Source organism: Nelumbo nucifera, chromosome 2 (genome assembly GCF_055504915.1).
Source record: "Nelumbo nucifera cultivar China Antique chromosome 2, China Antique-T2T, whole genome shotgun sequence".
NCBI classification, from domain to species: domain Eukaryota; kingdom Viridiplantae; phylum Streptophyta; class Magnoliopsida; order Proteales; family Nelumbonaceae; genus Nelumbo; species Nelumbo nucifera.
In genome coordinates, this window is record NC_142650.1 from 11,554,573 (window position 1) to 11,575,886 (window position 21,314).

Genomic DNA, 21,314 nt, shown 5'->3' on the forward strand with positions numbered 1-21,314 from the left:
TAAGACTTCCCACTTTTAAGCTGTAGAAAAGATCCTTAGATATCTCAAGAGGTTCCCAAGGGTCGGTTTGTTGTTCTAGAAACATGAGCATTTGAAAGTTGAAGTGTATACAAATGCTGATTGGGCAAGAGCAACCAATGACAGAAAGTCTACTAGTGGGTATTGTACCTTTGTGGGAGGAAACTTAAATACCTAGAGAAAGTAAAAAACAAAGTGTGGTGGCTAGGTCCAGTGCCAAAGCAGAATACAGAGCTATGTCTCATGAAGTTGCTGAAATCATGTGGATAAAGAACCTATTAGGTGGACTGGGCTTTACAGTTAATAGCCCCATGTCACTACTCTATTATGACAACAAAGATGCTATCAACATTGTTGCAAACCCAATCCTCCATGATAGGACAAAACATATTGAAGTAGAAAAGCATTTTATTAGGGAAAAACTTGTGCATGGAGAAGTATGCACTCCCTATGTCAGTTTAGAAGAACAAACTGCAGATATTTTCACCAAGGGTCTTCATCTTGTGCGGCACAAAGATTTGTGTGACAAGTTGGGCATGATTGACATTTATGTCCCAACTTGAGGGTGAGTGTTCAAATAGCTTAGTTTATTCTGTTTATTTTATTCAGTTTATTTTCTCTTGTTTTGTTTAGAATAACTTAGCTTCTTATTCTGTTTATGAACTGTAAGTGTCGTAGGGGCATAAGAGTCCTTTCCCCATCTTTTCAGTGTCACCCTATATAATATAATATATTTTGGCACAGCCACAACAGATTCGACTCCCAAACACTTTCTCTTCTCTTCTCCCTTCTCTCTTCTCTCTCTCCTCTCTTCTCCCTTATTTCTTTTGTATTTTTCTGCTAATAAGAAGGATTGTAGAGAAGATGGGCCGAATGGCCCATAGGCTGTTTATTCTTTCTTACTGTTTATGTTCTTTTCTGTAATGGGCCTTATTCCGGGCCCATCCTTTCTATGTCTTGTTCTTTGTAATTTCTTGCCCAAATAAGGGCCTCCTTGTAATTATTCAAATTTATCTTAATAAAACAGTGTTAGGGTGCTGAGAGGGAGTAATGTTCGAAACTCTCACTCTCAAAACCCTCATTGCCGAACTCTCAAGGTCTGTTTTCTTAGTTTTCTTCATGGTATCAGAGCAGGCCTGAACTTCAGTATTCTAGGGCTGGAAGCTTCAGCTCGTGTTGCCTGATTCTTGGAGGTCATTGGAAGGTTCCCAAGACTCAAATCTCTTGGAGAAGGGGTTCGGTGGCCAGGAAGAATCAGAGAAAAAAGGGAAACAGCTTGGTTTCTGATTTGAAGCTTAAATATTGTAAGTTGTGCTCAGATTTCTGGGTTATTTTTCTGTGTTTGGACTGTTGAAGTGTCCGAAATTTCTGGGTTGTTTCTATACAGCTATTCGACTGTCTTTTAATCTGGTTTAACCCAGAGATTTCTGGGTTGTTTTCACTCCTTTTTGGACTGTCAAAACTGCCGAAACATCCTTGGTTTCAGTGCTGCAAATTGTTGCTTCTTTTGGTTGTGTTTTGGGGGCCTGTACGGACTGTTCTTGAGACCTTTTTCACCTTTGACAGTGGGGTCTTCTCTATTGTCCACACTGTGTTTGTAAAAAGGCCTCTTCAGCAATACGGACTGGTATTTACTCTTCTTGATTACTTTTTGGTGATTACCTCGAAGTCCCTGATTAGAAAAGGAACTTCGATTGAGTGCTTAGAAGTTTTCTGATTACTTCTTGAAGGCCGAACCAAGGTTCTACTTCAGTCTTGGTTCTTGCAACTTCCGGGTGTAGTTTGGCCTTGTGTATTGCTGTCTTGAGGTTGGTTGAACTCAGTCCTTGCTCATCCTCATTCGGTACACTTGTAGAAGTCATCTGAAATCATATTTGAAGTGTTTACATGATGAACTCCTCAGAATTTGAAAACAAGATTGGTGCTGAATATGGACCGGTTCAGGGGACTCCAGGTGATTCTTTATTGACAGTGACCACAGTTAAACTAGATGGAACTAATTATCTGGCATGGTCACAATCGGTAAAGATTCATATATGCATTGTGAACTCAATGCAGCCACAAATTAGCCAACACTACCTCTGGATGAATTCAGCAAAGGAAATTTGGGACAGTGTTGCAGAAACCTATTCCCAAAAACTAAATGTGGCTAGAGCCTATAAATTGAGAAGTGATGTGAAGAATTTAAGGCAAGGGGAGAAACCTTTAGTTGTATACTTCTCAACCCTTAAGTCTTTGTGGCAAGAAATTGACCTAATAGAAGCTGTAACTTGGGACACCACCAATGATGCAGAGACTTACAGAAAATTGGTTGAAAGGAACAGGGTGTTTGAGTTCTTAACCGGACTAAACCCAAAATATGATATCACAAAACAGAATATTCTTTCCAAGGAGAGTGTCTCATTGTCACAAGCTTATGCTTTGGTGAGCAGTGAAGAGAGTAGAAGGGCTGTTCAGGTTCAAGGGGCTGGTATTAGTGATCACTTTGCGAATATGGGGGTTAAACCCAAAGGTGTTGTTGGGACATCTAGTGGCTCAGGAAAGAAAGAAGTTGTATGTGAGTACTACAAGAAGCCGAAGTACACCAAAGACAAGTGCTGGAAATTATATCTTGATCTTGTTCCCATTCGGTTTCAGAAAAAACATGATAGTAAATGGACAGGAAGCGCAAATGTGGCTACTGGGCCAGATAGTGATAAGTACTATACTGAAGAGATGTCTGCTTGTGCACAGTCGGCAGCCATGAAAGCAGAATATGAAAAGTTTGGGAAGATGATCAGTCATCTAGAGGATGTGACTTCTTCTTCCAACCCTTCAGGAAATTCAGCTTCTTCTGCATTTGCTCATTCAGGTATAAGGGCCTCTGCCAATCATGCAACCACTTCAGGTAATCTTAAGATCCCTTGGATTATTGACTCAGGTGCTTCTGATCATATGACCAACCTTTCTACCTTGTTTGTTTCATATGACTTGCTTCCTGGACGTGATAAAATCACTTTAGCTGATGGTTCACTTGCCCCTATTTCTGGCAAGGGAACCATCAAGGCTACAGATTCCTTGTTCCTACCTTCTACCCTTCATGTACCTAGACTAAATACAAATTTGTTGTCTGTAAGTAGTTTAACCAAGTCACTAAACTGTTGTGTAACCTTCTTTCCTTCCTACTGTGTTTTTCAGGATCTGGAGTCTCAGAAGGTGATTGGGAGTGGCCATGAGGCGAACGGAATATACCTGCTTAATACTCCAGGACAATGCACTGACCATCCTGAGAATGTTGCTTTTGGGTCTGTTTCTTTGGAGCCTATTAGTCGGATTATGTTGTGTCATCGTCGTTTGGGTCATCTGTCTTTTTCTGCCTTGAGTCATCTATTCCCTGAACTGTTCAAGGGAATTAGTTTGTCCAGTCTTCATTGTGAGTCTTGTGAGTTATCAAAGCATTGTAGAAACAATTATCCTTTGAGCAATAAAAGATCTTCTTTTCCTTTTAATATGGTGCACTTTAATGTGTGGGGGCCTTACCACTTACCCTCCATGGGTGGCTACAAATATTTTATATTGTTTATTGATGACTTTTCTCGGTTCACTTGGATATTCCTGATGAAATCCCGTGATGAAGTTCCAAGACTTGTAAGACAATTCCATGAATTTGTGCTAACCCAATTTGATACCAGGATTAAAATTTTCAGATCTGACAATGCAAAAGAATATTTTGAGAAGAACCTATCCTGCTATCTCTCTGACATGGGGGTTATTCATCAAAGCTCCTGTGTTAGGACCCCAAAACAGAATGGAGTTGTTGAGAGGAAAAATAGGCATATTGTTGAAGTTGCAAGGAGTATCTTATTTGCCTCACATGTTCCTACAAGGTTTTGGGGTGATGCCGTTCTCACAACCACCTACCTTATAAACTGTATGCCATCCAGGGTTTTAGGGTTTAAGTCTCCCTTCAATCTCCTTATTCCGGACAAGGATCTTTTTCTTATTCCTCTTCGTGTCTTTGGCAGCACCTGTTATGTACATGTTCCAAGTGTCCAAAGGCATAAATTTGAACCCAAAGCCCACAAGTGTATCTTCCTTGGTTATTCCCCCACACAGAAGGGTTACTGTTGTTTTGATCCAAAGACTGGCTCTCGGTATGTCTCAATGGATGTCACCTTTGATGAGCTTTCTCCCTTTTATGGTTCCTCTCTGGATGGACATTGTCCACAGGGGGAGGATTTGTCACAGGTGTTTGCTCTTCCTCTTCCTGTCCCAGTTGAGTCTTTTGATGAGTCTGCTTCTCCTTCAAATGAATCAAGGGCGGATCAGTCGTTCCATTCTCCCTGTCCCAGTGTCCTTCCACCTTTACCTCCTCGTCCTATCCTCAATCCCAAGGTGTATCAAAGGCAAAGATCCAGAAATGAGCAGGTTGTTTCTCCTACAACACATGAGCCTCATACACTTCCAGTCACAGATGAGACAACAGGTACAGTTTCAGCACCCTTGGAGTCATCCTTCCCTAACCTTGATATTCCCATTGCTGTCAAGAAAGGAAAACGGAAGTGCACTGCTCACTGCATTTCCAAGCACCTTTCTTACAGGCTGCTTTCTCCTTCATACTTTGCCTATCTATCTTCTATTGCTTCTAACCCTATTCCCAGGTCTGTGTCAGAAGCTCTTAATATTCCAGAATGGAGGGATGCTATGAGGTCTGAAATTGATGCCCTACACAAGAATGACACATGGGAAGTGGTTGATTTTCCTGAAGGGAAGGATCCAGTCGGTTGCAAGTGGGTCTTTACTATCAAATATCGAGCTGATGGCACCATTGAAAGGTACAAGGCCAGGCTGGTTGCAAAAGGCTATACACAGACATATGGGATTGATTATCTGGAGACCTTTGCACCTGTTGCCAAGATGACATCTGTGAGGGTTCTTCTATCTTTAGCTGCTCACTTTGACTGGCCCCTTTATCAATTGGATGTGAAGAATGCATTTCTGAATGGTGAATTACATGAGGAGGTTTATATGTCTCTTCCTCCAGGGATGTACGGAACTGATATGAAAGGAAAGGTATGCAGGCTAAAGAAATCTCTTTATGGACTAAAACAATCCCCTAGAGCATGGTTTGAGAGATTTAGAACAGCACTTGTTAACTTTGGTTATGTGTAGACACAGTCTGATCATACTCTTTTTGTGAAGAGGAGTGGACCTCTGGCAGTATACCTCATTGTATATGTAGATGATATTGTAGTGACTAGTAATGATGTTTCAGGAATTCATGATCTAAAATCTTTCCTCCATACAGAGTTTGAGATTAAAGATTTGGGGGAACTGAGATACTTCCTCGACATAGAAGTTGTTCGATCCAAGGATGGGATTCTTATCTCCCAAAGGAAGTATGTTCTTGACTTGCTCTCTGAAACTGGAAAGATGGGTGCTAGACCAGTTGCTACTCCTATTAATATGAGTCATAAACTCTCTGCCTCAGATGGGACATTGTTAGAAGACAAAGGAATCTTCCAGAGACTTCTTGGGAAATTTCTGTACCTATGCATGACTCGGTCAGATATTGCATATGCAGTCAGTTGCATTAGCCAATTCATGCATGCTCCCCGAGACACTCATATGGCAGCAGCAGAGCGAATCCTATGTTATTTGAAGGGCTCCCCAGGAAAAGGAATTATGTTTGCCAAGCATGGTCATATGAAACTTGAAGCCTACACTGATGTTGACTGGGCCGGAAACATTGATGACAGAAGATCTACTTCTGAGTATTGCAGCTTGGTGGCTGGTAATGTTGTTTCTTGGAGAAGCAAGAAACAATCGGTTGTTGCTCGGTCTTCAGCTGAAGCAGAATACAGGGCCATGGCACATGGAGTTTCTGAACTATTATGGCTAAAATCATTGATGAAGGAACTTGGGGTTGAACATGACAAGCCAATGATGTTGTACTGTGATAATCAGGCTGCCATCAACATTGCTCACAATCCAATGCAACATGATAGAACTAAGCATATTGAAGTTGATCGACACTTCATTAGAGAAAGGGTCTCTTCCGGTGAAGTATGTCTTCCTTTTATCTCATCTGAAGGACAGTTGGCAGATTTTCTCACCAAAGGCATTCCCAAGGCAAAACTTCAGCATGATACTAGCAAGCTTGGCATGATTGACATCTATGCTCAGCTTGAGGGGGAGTGTAGAGAAGATGGGCCGATAGGCCCATAGGCTGTTTATTCTTTCTTACTGTTTATGTTCTTTTCTGTAATGGGCCTTGTGAATAAACCCTAGTTGTTTCTAGGTCAAAGTAGAGAAGAAGAAAGAAGAAAGAAAAGAGAAAGAAGAAGAAGGAGAGGAGAAGAGTGTTCGGCCAGACTAGAAGAGAGGATGTTCAAAAGTCACTCTCCTAGCCAACCCACTTGACTTTTATTCATGAAAAACTTGAGTTACAAGAAAGACAATTTTGTCCCTCATAGAAGATGGGACACATAACTTAAACTCAGATACAATAGACATTTCACTTTCAATAAGATACACCAGAATGACCAAAATGCCCTTGACTCGAGCATTCTAACACTCCCCCTCAAGCTGGAGAGTATATATCATATAGCCCCAGCTTGTTACAAATGTAATCTATTCTTCCCCAAGACAATCCTTTTGTGAAGATATCTGCCCACTGATTTCCTGAGCTCACATGAGATGTAGTTATTACCCCACTTATCACTTTCTCTCTCACAAAATGACAATCCACCTCAATATGTTTAGTTCTTTCATGGAAGACAGGATTGGATGAGATGTGAACAACAGCTTGGTTATCACAGTATAGTTTCATGGGTTTGTCAATTGAGAAACCCATCTCCTATAGTAGGTTCTTCAGCCATACTAGTTCACATGTGGTATGGGCCATAGCCCTGTACTCTGCTTCCGCACTACTTCTTGCCACCACTGTTTGCTTCTTGCTCTTCCAAGTTACAAGATTGCCACCCAGGAAGGTACAATACCCTGTGGTTGACCTCCTGTCTGATATAGAGCCAGCCCAATCAGCATCTGTGTACCCTACTATCTCAAGAGGTCCTCCTTTTTGGTATAACAAACCACGACCTGGAGCACCCTTTAGGTACCTAACAATTCTCAGAACAGCTTCCCAGTGAGGAACCCAGGGATGTTGCATAAACTAACTCACCACACACAGCAAATGATATATCTGGTCGGGTAATGGTCAGGTAGTTCAACTTTCCCACCAACCTTCTGTATCTTCCAGGATCATCAAACTTTTCACCTGCATCCACACTTAACTTGGCATTGAGTTCTATAGGAGTCTCTGCTGGTTTAGCACCTAACAACCTTGTTTCCTCAAGTAGATCAAGAACATATTTCCTCTGACATAGGTTGATCCCCTGTTTTGACCTCGCAACTTCTATTCCTAAGAAATACTTTAGCTTCCCCAGATCTTTCGTATTGAAGTGGTCTTGTAAGAATTTTTTTAGCCTATCAATTCCATTGTTGTCACTTCCAGTTATGACAATATCATCCACATACACGACTAGCAAGATTTTTCCATCTTTTGAGTTATAGCTAAACACGGAATGATCAACTTGACACTGTTTCATCCCAAAGGCCTTCACCACTTCACTGAACCTGCCGAACCATGCACGAGGAGATTGTTTCAGTCCATAGATTACCTTTTTGAGCCTGCACACCTTACCAGCCTCCCCCTGAGCAACAAACCCTGGTGGTTGCTCCATATACACCTCCTCAACAAGATCACCATGTAGGAAGGCATTTTTTATGTCAAGTTGTAGGAGAGGCCAATCATACATAGTAGCCAATGAGATCAACACCCGAACTGAACCAATTTTAGCCACAGGAGAGAATGTCTCCATATAGTCCACACCATATAACTGAGAATAGCCCTTGGCCACTAACCGTGCCTTCAATCGTTCCACACTGCCATCAGGAAGATGCTTCACTGTATAGACCCATTTACACCCAACAGTGTGCTTACCAGGAGGAAGGGTGGTGAGTTCCCACGTATGATTATGTTGTAGAGCAGAGAGTTCTTCCATGGCTTGCCGCCACCCTAGAGAGGCAAGAGCTTCCTGTACAGTCTTGGGAATGGGAACCGATGAGAGTAATGATATAAACTTGCAATGAGAAGCAGAAAGGTGAGCAGTGGAAACATAGTCTGAAATGGGATGAGAAGTACAAGTACGTTTACCTTTCTGCAAAGCAATAGGGAGATGAAGATCTAAGGGAGAAGGAGCAGTAGCAGGATCTGTCGGCGGGTGCTGAAGTGGAGGAGGAGCCGAAGCACTTCTGCGAGTATACACTTGAGTAATTGGCGGCCTCTCTGTAGTAACTGGCATATGATGTGCATCTGCAGTAGGAGTAGGAGCTACGGGAAGGGGGTCCACAACCGGAACAGGAAGAGGAACCACAGAGGGAGAAGAAGAGACCCCGACATTGGAGAAAAAAGGAACTGACTCAAAGAAGGTGACATCAGGGCACACAAACGATTTATGAAACTGAGGGTTATAACACTTGTACCCTTTTTGAGTCCTTGAGTAGCCAAGAAAAATACACTTCGTAGCCCGAGCATCTAGCTTGTCTACTCCAGGCCCCAAATGTTGAACAAAACAAACACAGCCAAAGACTCTTGGGGTGAGAGGAAAGGGAGACAAAGTGGGGAACAACACGGAGAAAGGGGATTGACTTCCAAGGATTGACATGGGCATCCGATTTATTAAAAAATAGGATGTAAGAACAGCATCACTCCAAAAGTGCTTTGGGACATGCATATTGATCATCAAGGACCGAGCAGTTTCAAGAAGATGTCTATTTTTCCGTTCAGCTACATCGTTTTGTTGCGGGGTGTAGGCACAAGAAGTTTGATGAATTATTCCATGATGTTCTAGGTATTGCTGAAATGATGAGGAGATGTATTCTTTGGCATTATCGGAGCGAAGTATTTTCATATGAATACCAAACTGAGTGCGTATTTCAGCATGAAATTTCTGAAAAATAGAGAACAATTCACTACGGTCTTTCATAAGATAGATCCATGTCATCCTTGAAAAGTCATCAACAAAGATTACAAAATACTTAAACCCATTGTATGACACCACTTTAACTGGACCCCATACATCAGAATGAACTAAAGCAAAAGGACTTGAGACACGACTATCAGTTATTGGACTAAATGAGACTCGATGATGTTTTCCCAACTGACATGACTCACAATCTAATGATGAAAGATGACTCAAGGAAGAAACTAGCAGCTTCAAAGCCTTGAGAAAGGGATGACCAAGTCTGCAGTGCCATTGGAGAGGAGTAAGAGACGACTGAAAAGCCATTGGGGGGCCACCACCATCAAGGTAATACAAACCACCGGCTTCATGCCCTCCACCAATCTTCGTCCCCGTCTTGAGATCCTGAAACACACAAGAAGAAGGATAGAAGGTTACAGAACAATTAAGGGACTTGGTTAATCTACTAACAGACATAAGGTTAAAAGGGAACTTAGGAACATATAAAACAGATGCTAAAGACAATGAGGAGAGATCAACATCACCAACACCACAAATAGGAGATGTAGAACCATTAGCAAGTGTAACTGTCTGAGATGTGGAGGTGCGATAAAGGGAAGAAAATACATCAGGAGTCCCAGACATATGGTCCGAGGCGCCAGAATCAATGATCCAGGGTGAGGCTTTGGAAGCTAAACAAGTCATACCTGAATGGGCAAGTGTAGCTGTGTTCTGCTGAGATGTTTGAAGGAACTGCTCATATATTGCCTGTGGTACACTCACCATTTCCTGCCCGGAAGCACAAGTGGGTGTGGAGGGGGTTGGTGCAGTTTGCTGGCTTTCAGTAATTGTGCTACTACTCTTAGATGTAACATGGTTAGCCCAAGTGTTGGGTGGACCACGCAAATCATAGCAGAAATTAACTGTGCGCCCCTCTAAGCCACAATGTGTACATTTTCTTTGAGCATTACCCCTTCCTTTTCCACGGCCTCCCCCTGATTCACGGCCTCCAGTCCGGCCACTGGCCTGGTTAAACATGTGTCCACCACGGTTGCTTGGAGGACCACTGCTGCCACCACCACCACTTCTACTTCCACGACTACTCCCTTTAGTCACTACCAAACCAGATCTATCAGAGAAGGAAGAATGTTCCACTGGCTCAATGGATGTCCTTTTAAGACGGGCAAAAACTTCTTCAAGTGAGGGGAGAGCTGATCCCCCCAATATCTGTGCTCTGACAGGCTCATACTCAGCCTTCAAGCCCACAAGAAACCTAGTCACATCAAGCTGTTCACGTTGCTGTTGTTGGATCTGGACATCTGATGTTAGAGGGTGATACACATTTAGCTCATTGCGGATGTTTCTCAAACTTGCATAATACTCTTCTAAGCTTTGACTTCCTTGCTTCAAATTGAAGTACTCTTGGTATAACTGATATACTCTAGTTGTGTTGTCTTGTCCAGAGTACAACTTTTTAGCATGATCCCAGATCTCTTTGGCTGTATCTAGGAACATGAAGTTCACACTAATCTTCGATTCCATGCTATTCCAAAGCCATGTCATTATCTGTGCATCATCTTGTTCCCAATCACTGAACCCAGGAGAATCAGATGAAGGTTTCTCCTCCCTCACATGTTTTACTTTCCTCTTGGCCTTCAAGAACACCTCCACAGATTTTGCCCATGGTACATAGTTCTCACCATTCAACTTGATGGATGTCATTTAAACACTTAGATAATCTGAAGAGAGCATGATGCTTGTTTTGTTGTCATTCCCAACTACCGTTGAAGCCATCTCAATTATGTCTCCTCTGAATATACACCACAATCTCACACTTGTCACAAGACTTATCTTACTTACAATACCACCAACCCACTTTCTTCAACTGCACATTACACACTACACTCTAAGGCTGAAATCATTCAGTCAACACATCAAACACTTGGACTGCACACTGCAGGACCATTTACCACCAACACACCACTACTGAAATTACTCAGTCATTTCATCGAACACTTGTTCTGCACACTGCAGAACTGATTACACACAAGGTCTAGGGGTTCACTTTTAAGCATTTAAAAACATAGATATGTCAGCCACCACAACACAATCAACACCACACCACTGCTGTCGTGGACATCAGCAGTCTACCACTCTTCTTTCAGCACACATGTGAGCAAGAAAACACAAAAAAAAGACATGACTGATATGTGTATCAGTTTCACCCAGCACCACAACAACTAACTTTCGAAGCACACAAAAAAAAAATCAGCATTCACAGTCCATTTCTGAGCACACGACAGCAGTGTCCATACCTGTATACGACCAGCCCTCTTCGTACACTAAATAGAGGGTCTAGTATACCACTTCAACGACCACCACAGCACCGGCTAGAGGCATTCTCACCTCCAGGCCCTCAAAACGACAACTCCTTTTCAGCCCTTTATCGAGTCGTCAATCAGATCAGTTGTAGGATGATGAAACCTACTGTGAAGCTGGCGGCGAACCTAGGAAGAAGATAGCAGCAAGAAAACGAACACCAGACCTTAATGCTCTGATACCATGTGAATAAACCCTAGGTCAAAGTAGAGAAGAAAGAAAAGATAAAGAAGAAGAAGGAGAGGAGAAGAGTGTTCGGCCAGACTAGAAGAGAGGATGTTCAAAAGTCACTCTCCTAGCCGACCCACTTGACTTTTATTCATGAAAAACTTGAGTTACAAGAAAGACAATTTTGTCCCTCATAGAAGATGGGACACATAACTTAAACTCAGATACAATAGACATTTCACTTTCAATAAGATACACCAGAATGACCAAAATGCCCCTGACTCGAGCATTCTAACAGGCCTTATTCCGGGCACATCCTTTCTATGTCTTGTTCTTTGTAATTTCTTGCCCAAATAAGGGCCTCCTTGTAATTATTCAAATTTATCTTAATAAAACAGTGTTAGGGTGCTGAGAGGGAGTAATGTTTGAAACTCTCACTCTCAAAAACCCTCATTGCCGAACTCTCAAGGTCTGTTTTCTCAGTTTTCTTCAAGGATGATTGGTAAAACTAGAAAGGATAGGGTCAGAAGCAAAGTCATGCAACAGAACCTAGGAGTAGCTCCAATAAGTGATAAAATGAGAAAAGTATACTAAGGTGATTGGTCACATGCATAGAAGACCATCTACAGAACCCGTTAGAAGAAGAGATCTATTACAAGTTGAAGGGGCTAGAAGAGCTAGGGGCAGATCAAAAAGGACTCCGGTGGAAGTAGTAAGAAATGATTAAAGCACCCATAATTTGAAGAAGAATATGGCACTGAACAGAACTGAATGGAGAAATAGGATTCATGTAGCTGACCCCATATTGGACAAGGCTTAGATGATGATGATGATGATGATGATGATGACCATAGCCAGCAATTATAGTAGAAGTTATTCTTGCTTCTTCTTCTATTTTCTCTTCTTTATTTGATTGTTAATACTTAATACTTGTGGCTGAAGCCTATTGCTGTATCTTAGAAGTCTTCTTCTTCTGGACCCTACTATTGTTGGTAAAAGTGATGAAGGCTGTGTTTGGAAACAGATTCAGTAGTTTATTGACCTTTAAAAAAACAATTTGAAAAGTCAATTTTAAAAAATGGTTAACAGTGTTTGGTGAACAAGAAAAAGGGTTGGGTAAAGACACTAAAGGTGCCTGTTCCATTCTGTATGGATGGCATTGACAGAGAACGGAAATGTATAGCATCATCAACTTCAGAGATAGCAATTTTGGTGTATGATCTCCTAAAATACCAACCACTTGGAGTTAAATTTTGATGGCTATAGTAGGGGAAATCCAGGACCCTAGGGTATCATGGAACTTTTAAAGATTAACAAGGGATAATTCTAGCTTCGTATTCGGGACAAATAGGATATGGAAACTCTATAACAGCAGAGATACTAGCAGCATTACAAGGTTTAAGAGTCAGAAGATCCTTAAATCATAGAAATAAAGTAGTGGAAGACTCCAAGGTGGTGTTGGGCTAAATGAAGCTCAACTAGTTATGCATATGACAGTATAGAGATATCATGAGAGAAATCAGATGCCTGGTGAGGGAGCTGCAAGTTACTTTTTCTTGAGTCCAAAGATCTGCAAATAGCTTAGCTGATGCAATGGCTAAGGCGCTAAGCAAAGGGAAAATAAGGAGGTTATGCTTTTAGGTCATTTAATAATGTAATGAATTAGGTGACTATCCTGCCAGTGTAAAAAGAGGGTTGCTTGGTATTTCTGTAAATATCTCATTATTTTTCTGAGTTAATAAAATTCTCACAGTAATTAAAAAAAAAAACCACATTACCGGTTTTGGGCAGTTTGAAAATCAGGTGGTTGTTTAGTTTCATAGACCCATCCAGGAGCAAATATGGCAGCTGACACATCATTCTTCTTTAGTACATCAAGTGCAACATTTGTCTGGCATGTAAAAATGATTTTTTATTATTTCTCAAGAAAATATTCATCATATTAAGAAAAGAGCCCTAATGTGACATGAATTAAATCAATTTCAATGGAAGAAGGCCTTGAAAAATCATTCATTTTAAGATTGACAAATAACAAATTTGCAACATGCAAAAAGGTCTGGCAATAAAAAAGCAGTCAGATTGCTTAAGGAGCTTGGTGTTTGGTCACACACCATTAAGAAATGACATGTGAAATCTGGAAAATTAGATAGACAAAACAAGCCATTTCAATTGTCAGTTGTAACATATAAGTTATCAGAGGTTGTTATGTTTAAGTAGTGTTTTCTTCAATCATTTCTTACTACTTCTACCCATGTCCTTTTTGGTCTAAACCGAGCTCTTCTAGCCCCTTCAATGTGTAACAAATCACTTCTTCTAACTGGCACAGTTGGTGGTCTTCTATACACATGCCCAAACCATCTAAGTCTACTCACTCTCATTTTATCACCTATTGGATCTACTCTTAGGTTCCTATGCATAACTTCATTCCTAATCCTATTTTTCCACTCATCCATCTTTTTTTTTTTTTTTTGAGAAATGTTAACCAAGATTCATTAATAAAAAAAGAGGTACATGAGGAGATGTACAACGCAGGGGAAGAACCCCTACAAACTACAATGGAGGAAGCTTGTCGCTATATAGCTGCTCTAAGAATACACCACATTTAGCCAAGCCATCTGCTGTACGATTGTGTTCCCTAGGAATCCAAACTAACTTTACATTTAGGCAGTCCAAGGAGTCCCTGGCCTCATCTAAATAGTGACTCAATCTCCAAGGCCCCCCTCTTTATCTCTTAATCATTTTATAGTATTTTCTGAATCACCTGCTATTGCAATATTTTTAATTCCCAAGCTTTTTTTTATTCTGATTCCTGTGAGTGCAGCCATTACTTCAGCCTTTGTGGAATCCGCCACGCCTATTGGACCACTGAAAGTCCAATAGATGTTACCCCTTTCATCCCTTAGTGTTCCTCCAATACCTGCTAATCCAGGATTACCTAAAGCGCTTCCATCAAAAGTTAATATCATATCACCTTCACTGATAGGTTCAGGAACCCTCAAAGATGATTGGTGGTGGTGAGGGAGAAATAAGAAAGGATCTGAATTCATCCTCCAGAGGTTGCATTGGTAAGAGATGTTTGAAATTAATTCCTCCAGGGGCCTTGATTTATTGTCAAAAAGCCTTTTGTTTCTTTCATCCCAAACACCCCACAGCACTGCGTGTAACACTGATTGCCAAAAACTTTTACCCCTCTTACTTAGACCTGTTCCTTGCAACAGATGTATAAAGTCCTTCACATACTTTGGTGTAGCCCAACTGTAACCTGCCATAGTCAGAAAATGGAACCAAATCTTTTGGGTGAATTTGCAGTGAAGGAAGATGTGATCTGCTGATTCTCCTTCACTGAGGCATAATAAACAAACATGAGGGGAGATAGACAATCTTCCTAGAACTTTTTTTGCAGGTCACAAGTGTTAACTTTCTGGAGGGGATGTGGCTGCACCAAATCTTCTTAGAAGGAAAGGGGGGATGATGTTTGTCAGTAATCAGAGCCTTAAACATAGACTTAGAAGAGAATTCGCCAGTGGGGTGCAGGGTCCAGATTCGGGTGTCGGGCTTGGAGGAGGAGATGTAGGCTTCTTTAAGGGTCTGAATTAAGGTTATTAATTCAGAAATTTCCAAATCCCTTAGGGGTCTTCTGAACCGAAGGTTCAGTGTGTTCTCAACAGTTTGGTCTGGAAGGCAAGCAGAAATGGTGGTTTCTTGGTCAAGGGTAAGGGTAAAAAGTCTAGGGAAGGAGGCAGCAAGGGTAGATTCCCCCCACCAAAGGTCTTTCCAAAATTTTATTTTTGATCCATTTCCTACTTTATATCTTATGAAAGGATCCACTCATCCATCTTAGCATTGGCATTTTTGCCACACTCATTTTCTGGACATGTGCTTTCTTGAATGCCCAATACTCTGCTAGATCAGAAATGATCTTATTAGAAATTATAAATATAGTTGTTGATATTATGCATTGTGGGTACGGATATTTATGTCTTTTCTCTTTTTTGTATTTGGGTGCCCATTCAAGGGAGTAGTCAATCAAGACTACAGTCAGTCTTGAATTCCAATAGATTTCGGATTGAGAAAAGTAGGAGGGAGAAGAAAGGAGAAGAAGCAGAAGTACACAAGGGTTTTGAAAGGAGAGACAGATCGAATAAATCTGCCGCCACCACTCTCTCAATATTTATAGTTTATGTTCACTAAATGTAGGAAAGGACAGAATTGCCCTTAATGCTTACATGGCAAATAAAACAAATAAATAACTGAGATAACAAGCTGTCTAAGACAACTACCAACTAACACTGACAAACTAATCAAAGGTTACATGTGCTGTCATACGAACACAGTGGGGACCACAGTCATGGGGCCCACATCAGTGTTCTCTACACTCCCCCTCAAGTTGGGAATAGATATTTGTCATTCCCAACTTGAATAGGTCTGCCTCTAACTTCTTCCTTGGAACGGCCTTGGTGAGAAGATCTGCGAACTGTATGTTGGAGGTAATATACGGGAGACACACTTCTTGTGATGAAACCCTTTCTCTGACAAAGTGTCGATCAACTTCGATATGTTTAGCTCTGTCATGCTGCACCGAATTGTGAGCTATATTAATAGCCGCCTGATTATCACAATACAGCATCAAGGGCTTCTCATAATCAATACCCAACTCTTCAAGTAGTCACTTCAGCCATAGGATTTCAGCCACTCCGTTAGCCATTGACCTGTATTCAGCTTCGGCACTAGAGCGGGAAACAACACTTTGTTTCTTACTCCTCCAAGAGACAAGGTTACCTCCTATAAGGGCACAATATCCAAAGGTAGACCTCCTGTCATCATCACTCCCAGCCCAATCATCATCTGTATAGACCTCCACCTTCATGTGATTATTGTTCTTGAACAGTATACCTCTACCTGGGCATCTCTTCAAGTATGCTAATATTCTCTCAACTGCAAGAAGATGTGCAGTTCTAGGTGAATGCATGTACTGGCTGACAACACTGACTGCATAACTGATGTCTGGCCGTGTGAGGCAGAGATATAGGAGCTTTCCAACCAACCGTTGGAACATAACTTTGTCTTCAAGAGGCTCTCCACCCTCTGCACTGATCTTGTGATTCTGTTCAATGGGTGTATCGGCAGGCTTGACACCTAACTTTCCAGTTTCCTCCAACAGATCTAGAACATACTTCCTTTGAGAAATAAAGATCCCCTGTTTAGATCTAGCAACCTCAATACCCAAAAAATTCGCAGTGCACCAAGATCTTTCACCTCAAACTCTTGATGAAGGAGCTGTTTGAGGGACTCAATCTCACTATTATTATTCCCTATCACTACAATATCATCCACATATACAGCAAGCAAGGTCAAAGAAGAGTTCACTCTTTTAACGAACAGTGTATGATCTGACTGGGCCTGTACATAGACGAATTTTCCAAGGGCTAGTCTGAATCTATCAAACCAAGCTCTAGGGGATTGCTTTAATCCATACAATGCCTTATTCAGTCGGCAAACCTTCTTACCTGTCTCTGTATCATAGAATCCAGGGGGCAACTGCATGTAGACCTCTTCCTGTAAGTCTCCATTCAGAAAGGCATTTTTAACGTCCATCTGGAACAAGGGCCAAGAGTAACTTGCTACAAGGGCTAATAGAACTCGAATAGTGGTCATCTTAGCTACTGGAGCAAAAGTCTCCAAGTAGTCTATACCATAAGTCTAAGTAAACCCTTTTGCAACCAACCGGGCTTTGTACCTTTCAATGGAGCCATCAGCATTATGTTTCACAGTAAATACCCATCTACATCCAACTGGTTTCTTTCCTTTGGGTAGGTCAACTAGCTCCCAAGTATTATTTTTCAAAAGGGCATCCATTTCAACTTTCATTGCATCTTTCCACTCTGGAACTGATAAGGCTTCTTGAACTATTCTGGGGATAGGGATATCAGCAATGGAAGTGAGATAGGACCTGTAAGAGGGAGACAAGCGATCATAGGATAAAAACTGGGAAATGCAGTGAGTTGTGGATGTGGTGCAACGCCGTTTCCCTTTACGGACCGCAATAGGGAGGTCAAGGTCATCCGAAGAAGGAGGGGAAGTAGCAACAGTGGAAGGTATCTCAGTGGGCCCTAGGACTGTTGTACCTGGATCTGGATCCGCAGAAGGAATTGGAGCTGGCCTGGACTGCTGATGACCGAGATCAACCCGCCTGCATCGCCTGTGATAGACTTTTAACTCCTGATCCCTCTGACAACCCTCCACCATTACAGCCTTCATCACTCAATGGAATGAGTAAATGAACAACCTCAGATGAGTTAACCCCACTCTCACTGTGCTCCCCCTGAGGAAAAAGAACCCCACTCTCACTGCTGCGCTCCTCCTAAGGAAAAAGACCCAAATTCTTACTACTCTCCCCCTGAGGAGAAACCCTAGGATAATAGGGTGCCTCCTCAAAGAATGTGACATCCATCGAGACAAATCTCCTCCCTGAAACAGGATCATAGCAGCAATAACCCTTTTGAGTTTGTGCATAACCGAGAAAAATGCATTTGGAGGCCTTAGGGTCAAATTTGGAATGATGAGGACCAAGAAGTTAAACAAAACAGGTACAACCAAAGGTTTTAAGAGGAACAGTAAACAACTCCTTGTCTGGGTATAGAAGGGTAAACGGAGGCTTCATATCAAGAACCCGTGAAGGAACTCGATTAATGAGATACACTGCCATGAGGATAGCATCACCCCATAAACAGATAGGCACATTGGAGGTAAACATAATGCTTCTAGCCACCTCCAAAATGTGCCTATTCTTCCTCTCGGCAACCCCATTCTGCTGTGGTGTATGAGGACAAGTGCTCTGGTGAATAACCCCCCATGATCAAGTAGATAAGAGGTCAGTGGCTTAGCAAAATATTCTTTTGCATTATCAGATCTGAGGACTTTGATTTTGACCCCAAATTGGGTTAAAATCATTTGATGAAAGTTTTGGATCAGAACGGGAACCTCATCTCGAAAACGCATAAGGTAGACCCAAGAAAAACGGGTATGGTCATCAACAAACAACAGAAAATATCTGTACCCACCCATAGAAGGGATGTGATACGACCCCCAAACATTGGTATGCACAATATCAAAAGAATTATTACTTCTTTTATTACTCAAGGAATAAGATGTTCTACAATGTTTGGCAAGCTCACAACTCTCACATCTCAAATTTGACATCTCAACAGACTCGAATAAAATAGGAAATAGACTTTTCAAAGACCGAAAAGATAAATGACCTAATCGATTATGCCAAAGCATAACCGGACTCACAAACTGAGAAACAAAAGACTTCTTATCCACTGGCTCTTTCCAATGAGAACTCTCTCCAAGCAGATAGATCCCATTCGTCTCACGGCCAGTCCCAATCACCTTCCTCGTCTCCAAGTCCTGAAAAACACATCGGTCAGGGAAAAAGGTTACTGAACAGTTTTGATGTTTGGTAATACTACTGACTGAAAGCAAATTAGTATCAAGTTTAGGAACATGCAAGGCTGAGGATAAAGAGATAGTATCAGATAACTTGATGTCACCCTTGCCAGAAATGGGAACAAGAGAGCCATCAGCAATGGATACTTTATCTCTACCAGAAGATAAGTGATAAGTAGTGAACAATGATGGCAAGCTAGTCATATGGTCAGATGCACCTGAGTCTATTACCCAACAGTGTTCAGTGTTACCTGGAGCTGAAGCATGGTAGGCTGAGGCCCGAGTACTTGAATGAGCAAATGCAGATGTGGTAGGGGCTGATGGTGACTGAGATGACTGAGCTGAATTCCCAACCTCCTTTTCCAACTGTATTAGGGCAGCCCGAACAGCAGCTAAGGTATATAGGGGCGTGCCTTTTGTGCCTGACGAGGATGCAGAATCAGTATTCACAGCCATATGAGCATTACTCCTTTTATTCCTCAGTTTTGCTGGGACTAAATGAGGGTGGAGCTTCCAACATGTATCTTTCGAATGCTTGGGTTTCTTGCAATGTTCACATACTAGATCCCGTTTATCTTCCTTCTTCATGTCTCTTTTGTATCACCCCCAGACTTAGGTTTAACTGCTGCCAAGGCTGGGGGAAAGGGCTAATGTTGCATCATAACCTTCTTCCTGGTCTCTTCACTATGCACCAGGGAGTAGGCTTGAGATAGGGCCACACCGTCTCTTGTCAGTATCTGCTGTCTCACAATGTCATAATTTGAATTCAGGCCAGCCAGATACTCAAACACCCTATTGGTCTCGACTTGCTTTCTATGGGTCTGTGCATCTTTTGGACTTTCCCACTCAAGAGTCTCCAGATGGTCAATTTCATGCCACAGGGATTTCAAGGTAGAGAAATAAATAGAGACCGGTTTCTCTCCTTGTTTAAGGTTATTCACCTCACACTTTAGTTCATAGGCTCTAGCAACATTAAGGGGTTGGGAGTAGGTATCTTTCATGACATCCCATATCTCCTTGGCTGTCTTTGCCCACAAGTAATTTTGGCTTATATGTGGCTGCATAGAGTTGCATAGCCATGTCATAACCAAGTAGTTCTCCTAAACCCACTTGGTATACATTGGGTCTTCCTTGGAAGGTTTTTTCACATCTCCCAATAGGTAGCTAAGTTTTCCCCTTCCCCCAATAGCCATCATGGCTGATTGGGCCCATTCCAAGTAATTGGATCCGTCAAATCTCACAGTTGTAATCTGAAACGCTGTCTCAGACATACTACCAGAACTGTTGTTCCCAAAAACACCTTCTCCCTGATTTTTGAACTCCATTCTTGGTCAAGAATCAGTAGTTAAGAACTATTAGGGTTACTGTAATAGAAAACAGCACTTAAACAATCAATCGATCACAATCAGAAATCTGTATGAAATCAGTTCAGACCTGATCTGAAACCAATCGACAATCAGAATATATGCAGTCCGATAACAGTTCTCACCCCCAAAACAGGCTCGGAAGCCAAAAACAGGTCCGAAACCCACTAAGAAAGCAATCTGTAATGCTGAGGCAGAATTAGGGTTTTAATCGTAGGGTTAGGAAGACCTTTGTGAGAACATAAACAGTGCTCAGCCGCACTTTCCAAAAGAATTCACAGTCAAGTCTAGCCGTAGGGTTAATGACAAACCCTAAAAAAACTGATCACCTCTGAGAGAAAATAGGAGAGTTCGGCCGCTCCTCCTAGATAGGTCCAACCTATCTTGACTGACAGCAATCTCAAGGGAAAAATAAAGACTTACCCAAAGAACTCTGACCGCTACCTTCAATCGTGGCCTGAACCCTAACCTTCTCTGATTCTTCCTGATTACCAAAACACTCTGCAAGCCTCGACAAGTCTTCGAACAGCTGCTAAACTTTTCTGGTAACCTCCAAGTATCAGCCAACGAACAGTCCTTTGTAAGCTTCCAGCCCTAGACAGTTCTCATGTGGTCGGCTGGACTAGACTCACATGAGAAACCTTAGATAGGCTCTGATACCAAGTATTCGATCAAGACTACAGTCAGTCTTGAATTCCAACAGATTTCGGATTGAGAAAAGTAGGAGGGAGAAGAAAGGAGAAGAATCAGAAGTACACAAGGGTTTTGAAAGGAGAGACAGATCGAATAAATCTGCCGCCGCCACTCTCTCAATATTTATAGTTTATGTTCACTAAATGTAGGAAAGGACAGAATTGCCCTTAATGCTTACATGGCAAATAAAACAAATAAATAACTGAGATAACAAGCTGTCTAAGACAACTACCAACTA

At 41.8% G+C, this 21,314-nt stretch overlaps 1 protein-coding gene across 2 annotated transcripts in view; it reads right to left on the reverse strand.

The window, feature by feature from the left end:
- LOC104597282 (cytosolic endo-beta-N-acetylglucosaminidase 1-like) overlaps positions 1–21,314 on the reverse strand; it is a 57,216-nt gene that overhangs the window by 28,856 nt on the left and 7,046 nt on the right. For both annotated transcript variants that reach the window (XM_088897198.1, XM_010258743.3), the window contains exon 6: positions 13,349–13,461. In XM_088897198.1, coding sequence (XP_088753324.1) covers positions 13,349–13,461 — 113 coding nt within the window. The remainder of the gene's footprint in view (positions 1–13,348; positions 13,462–21,314) is intronic.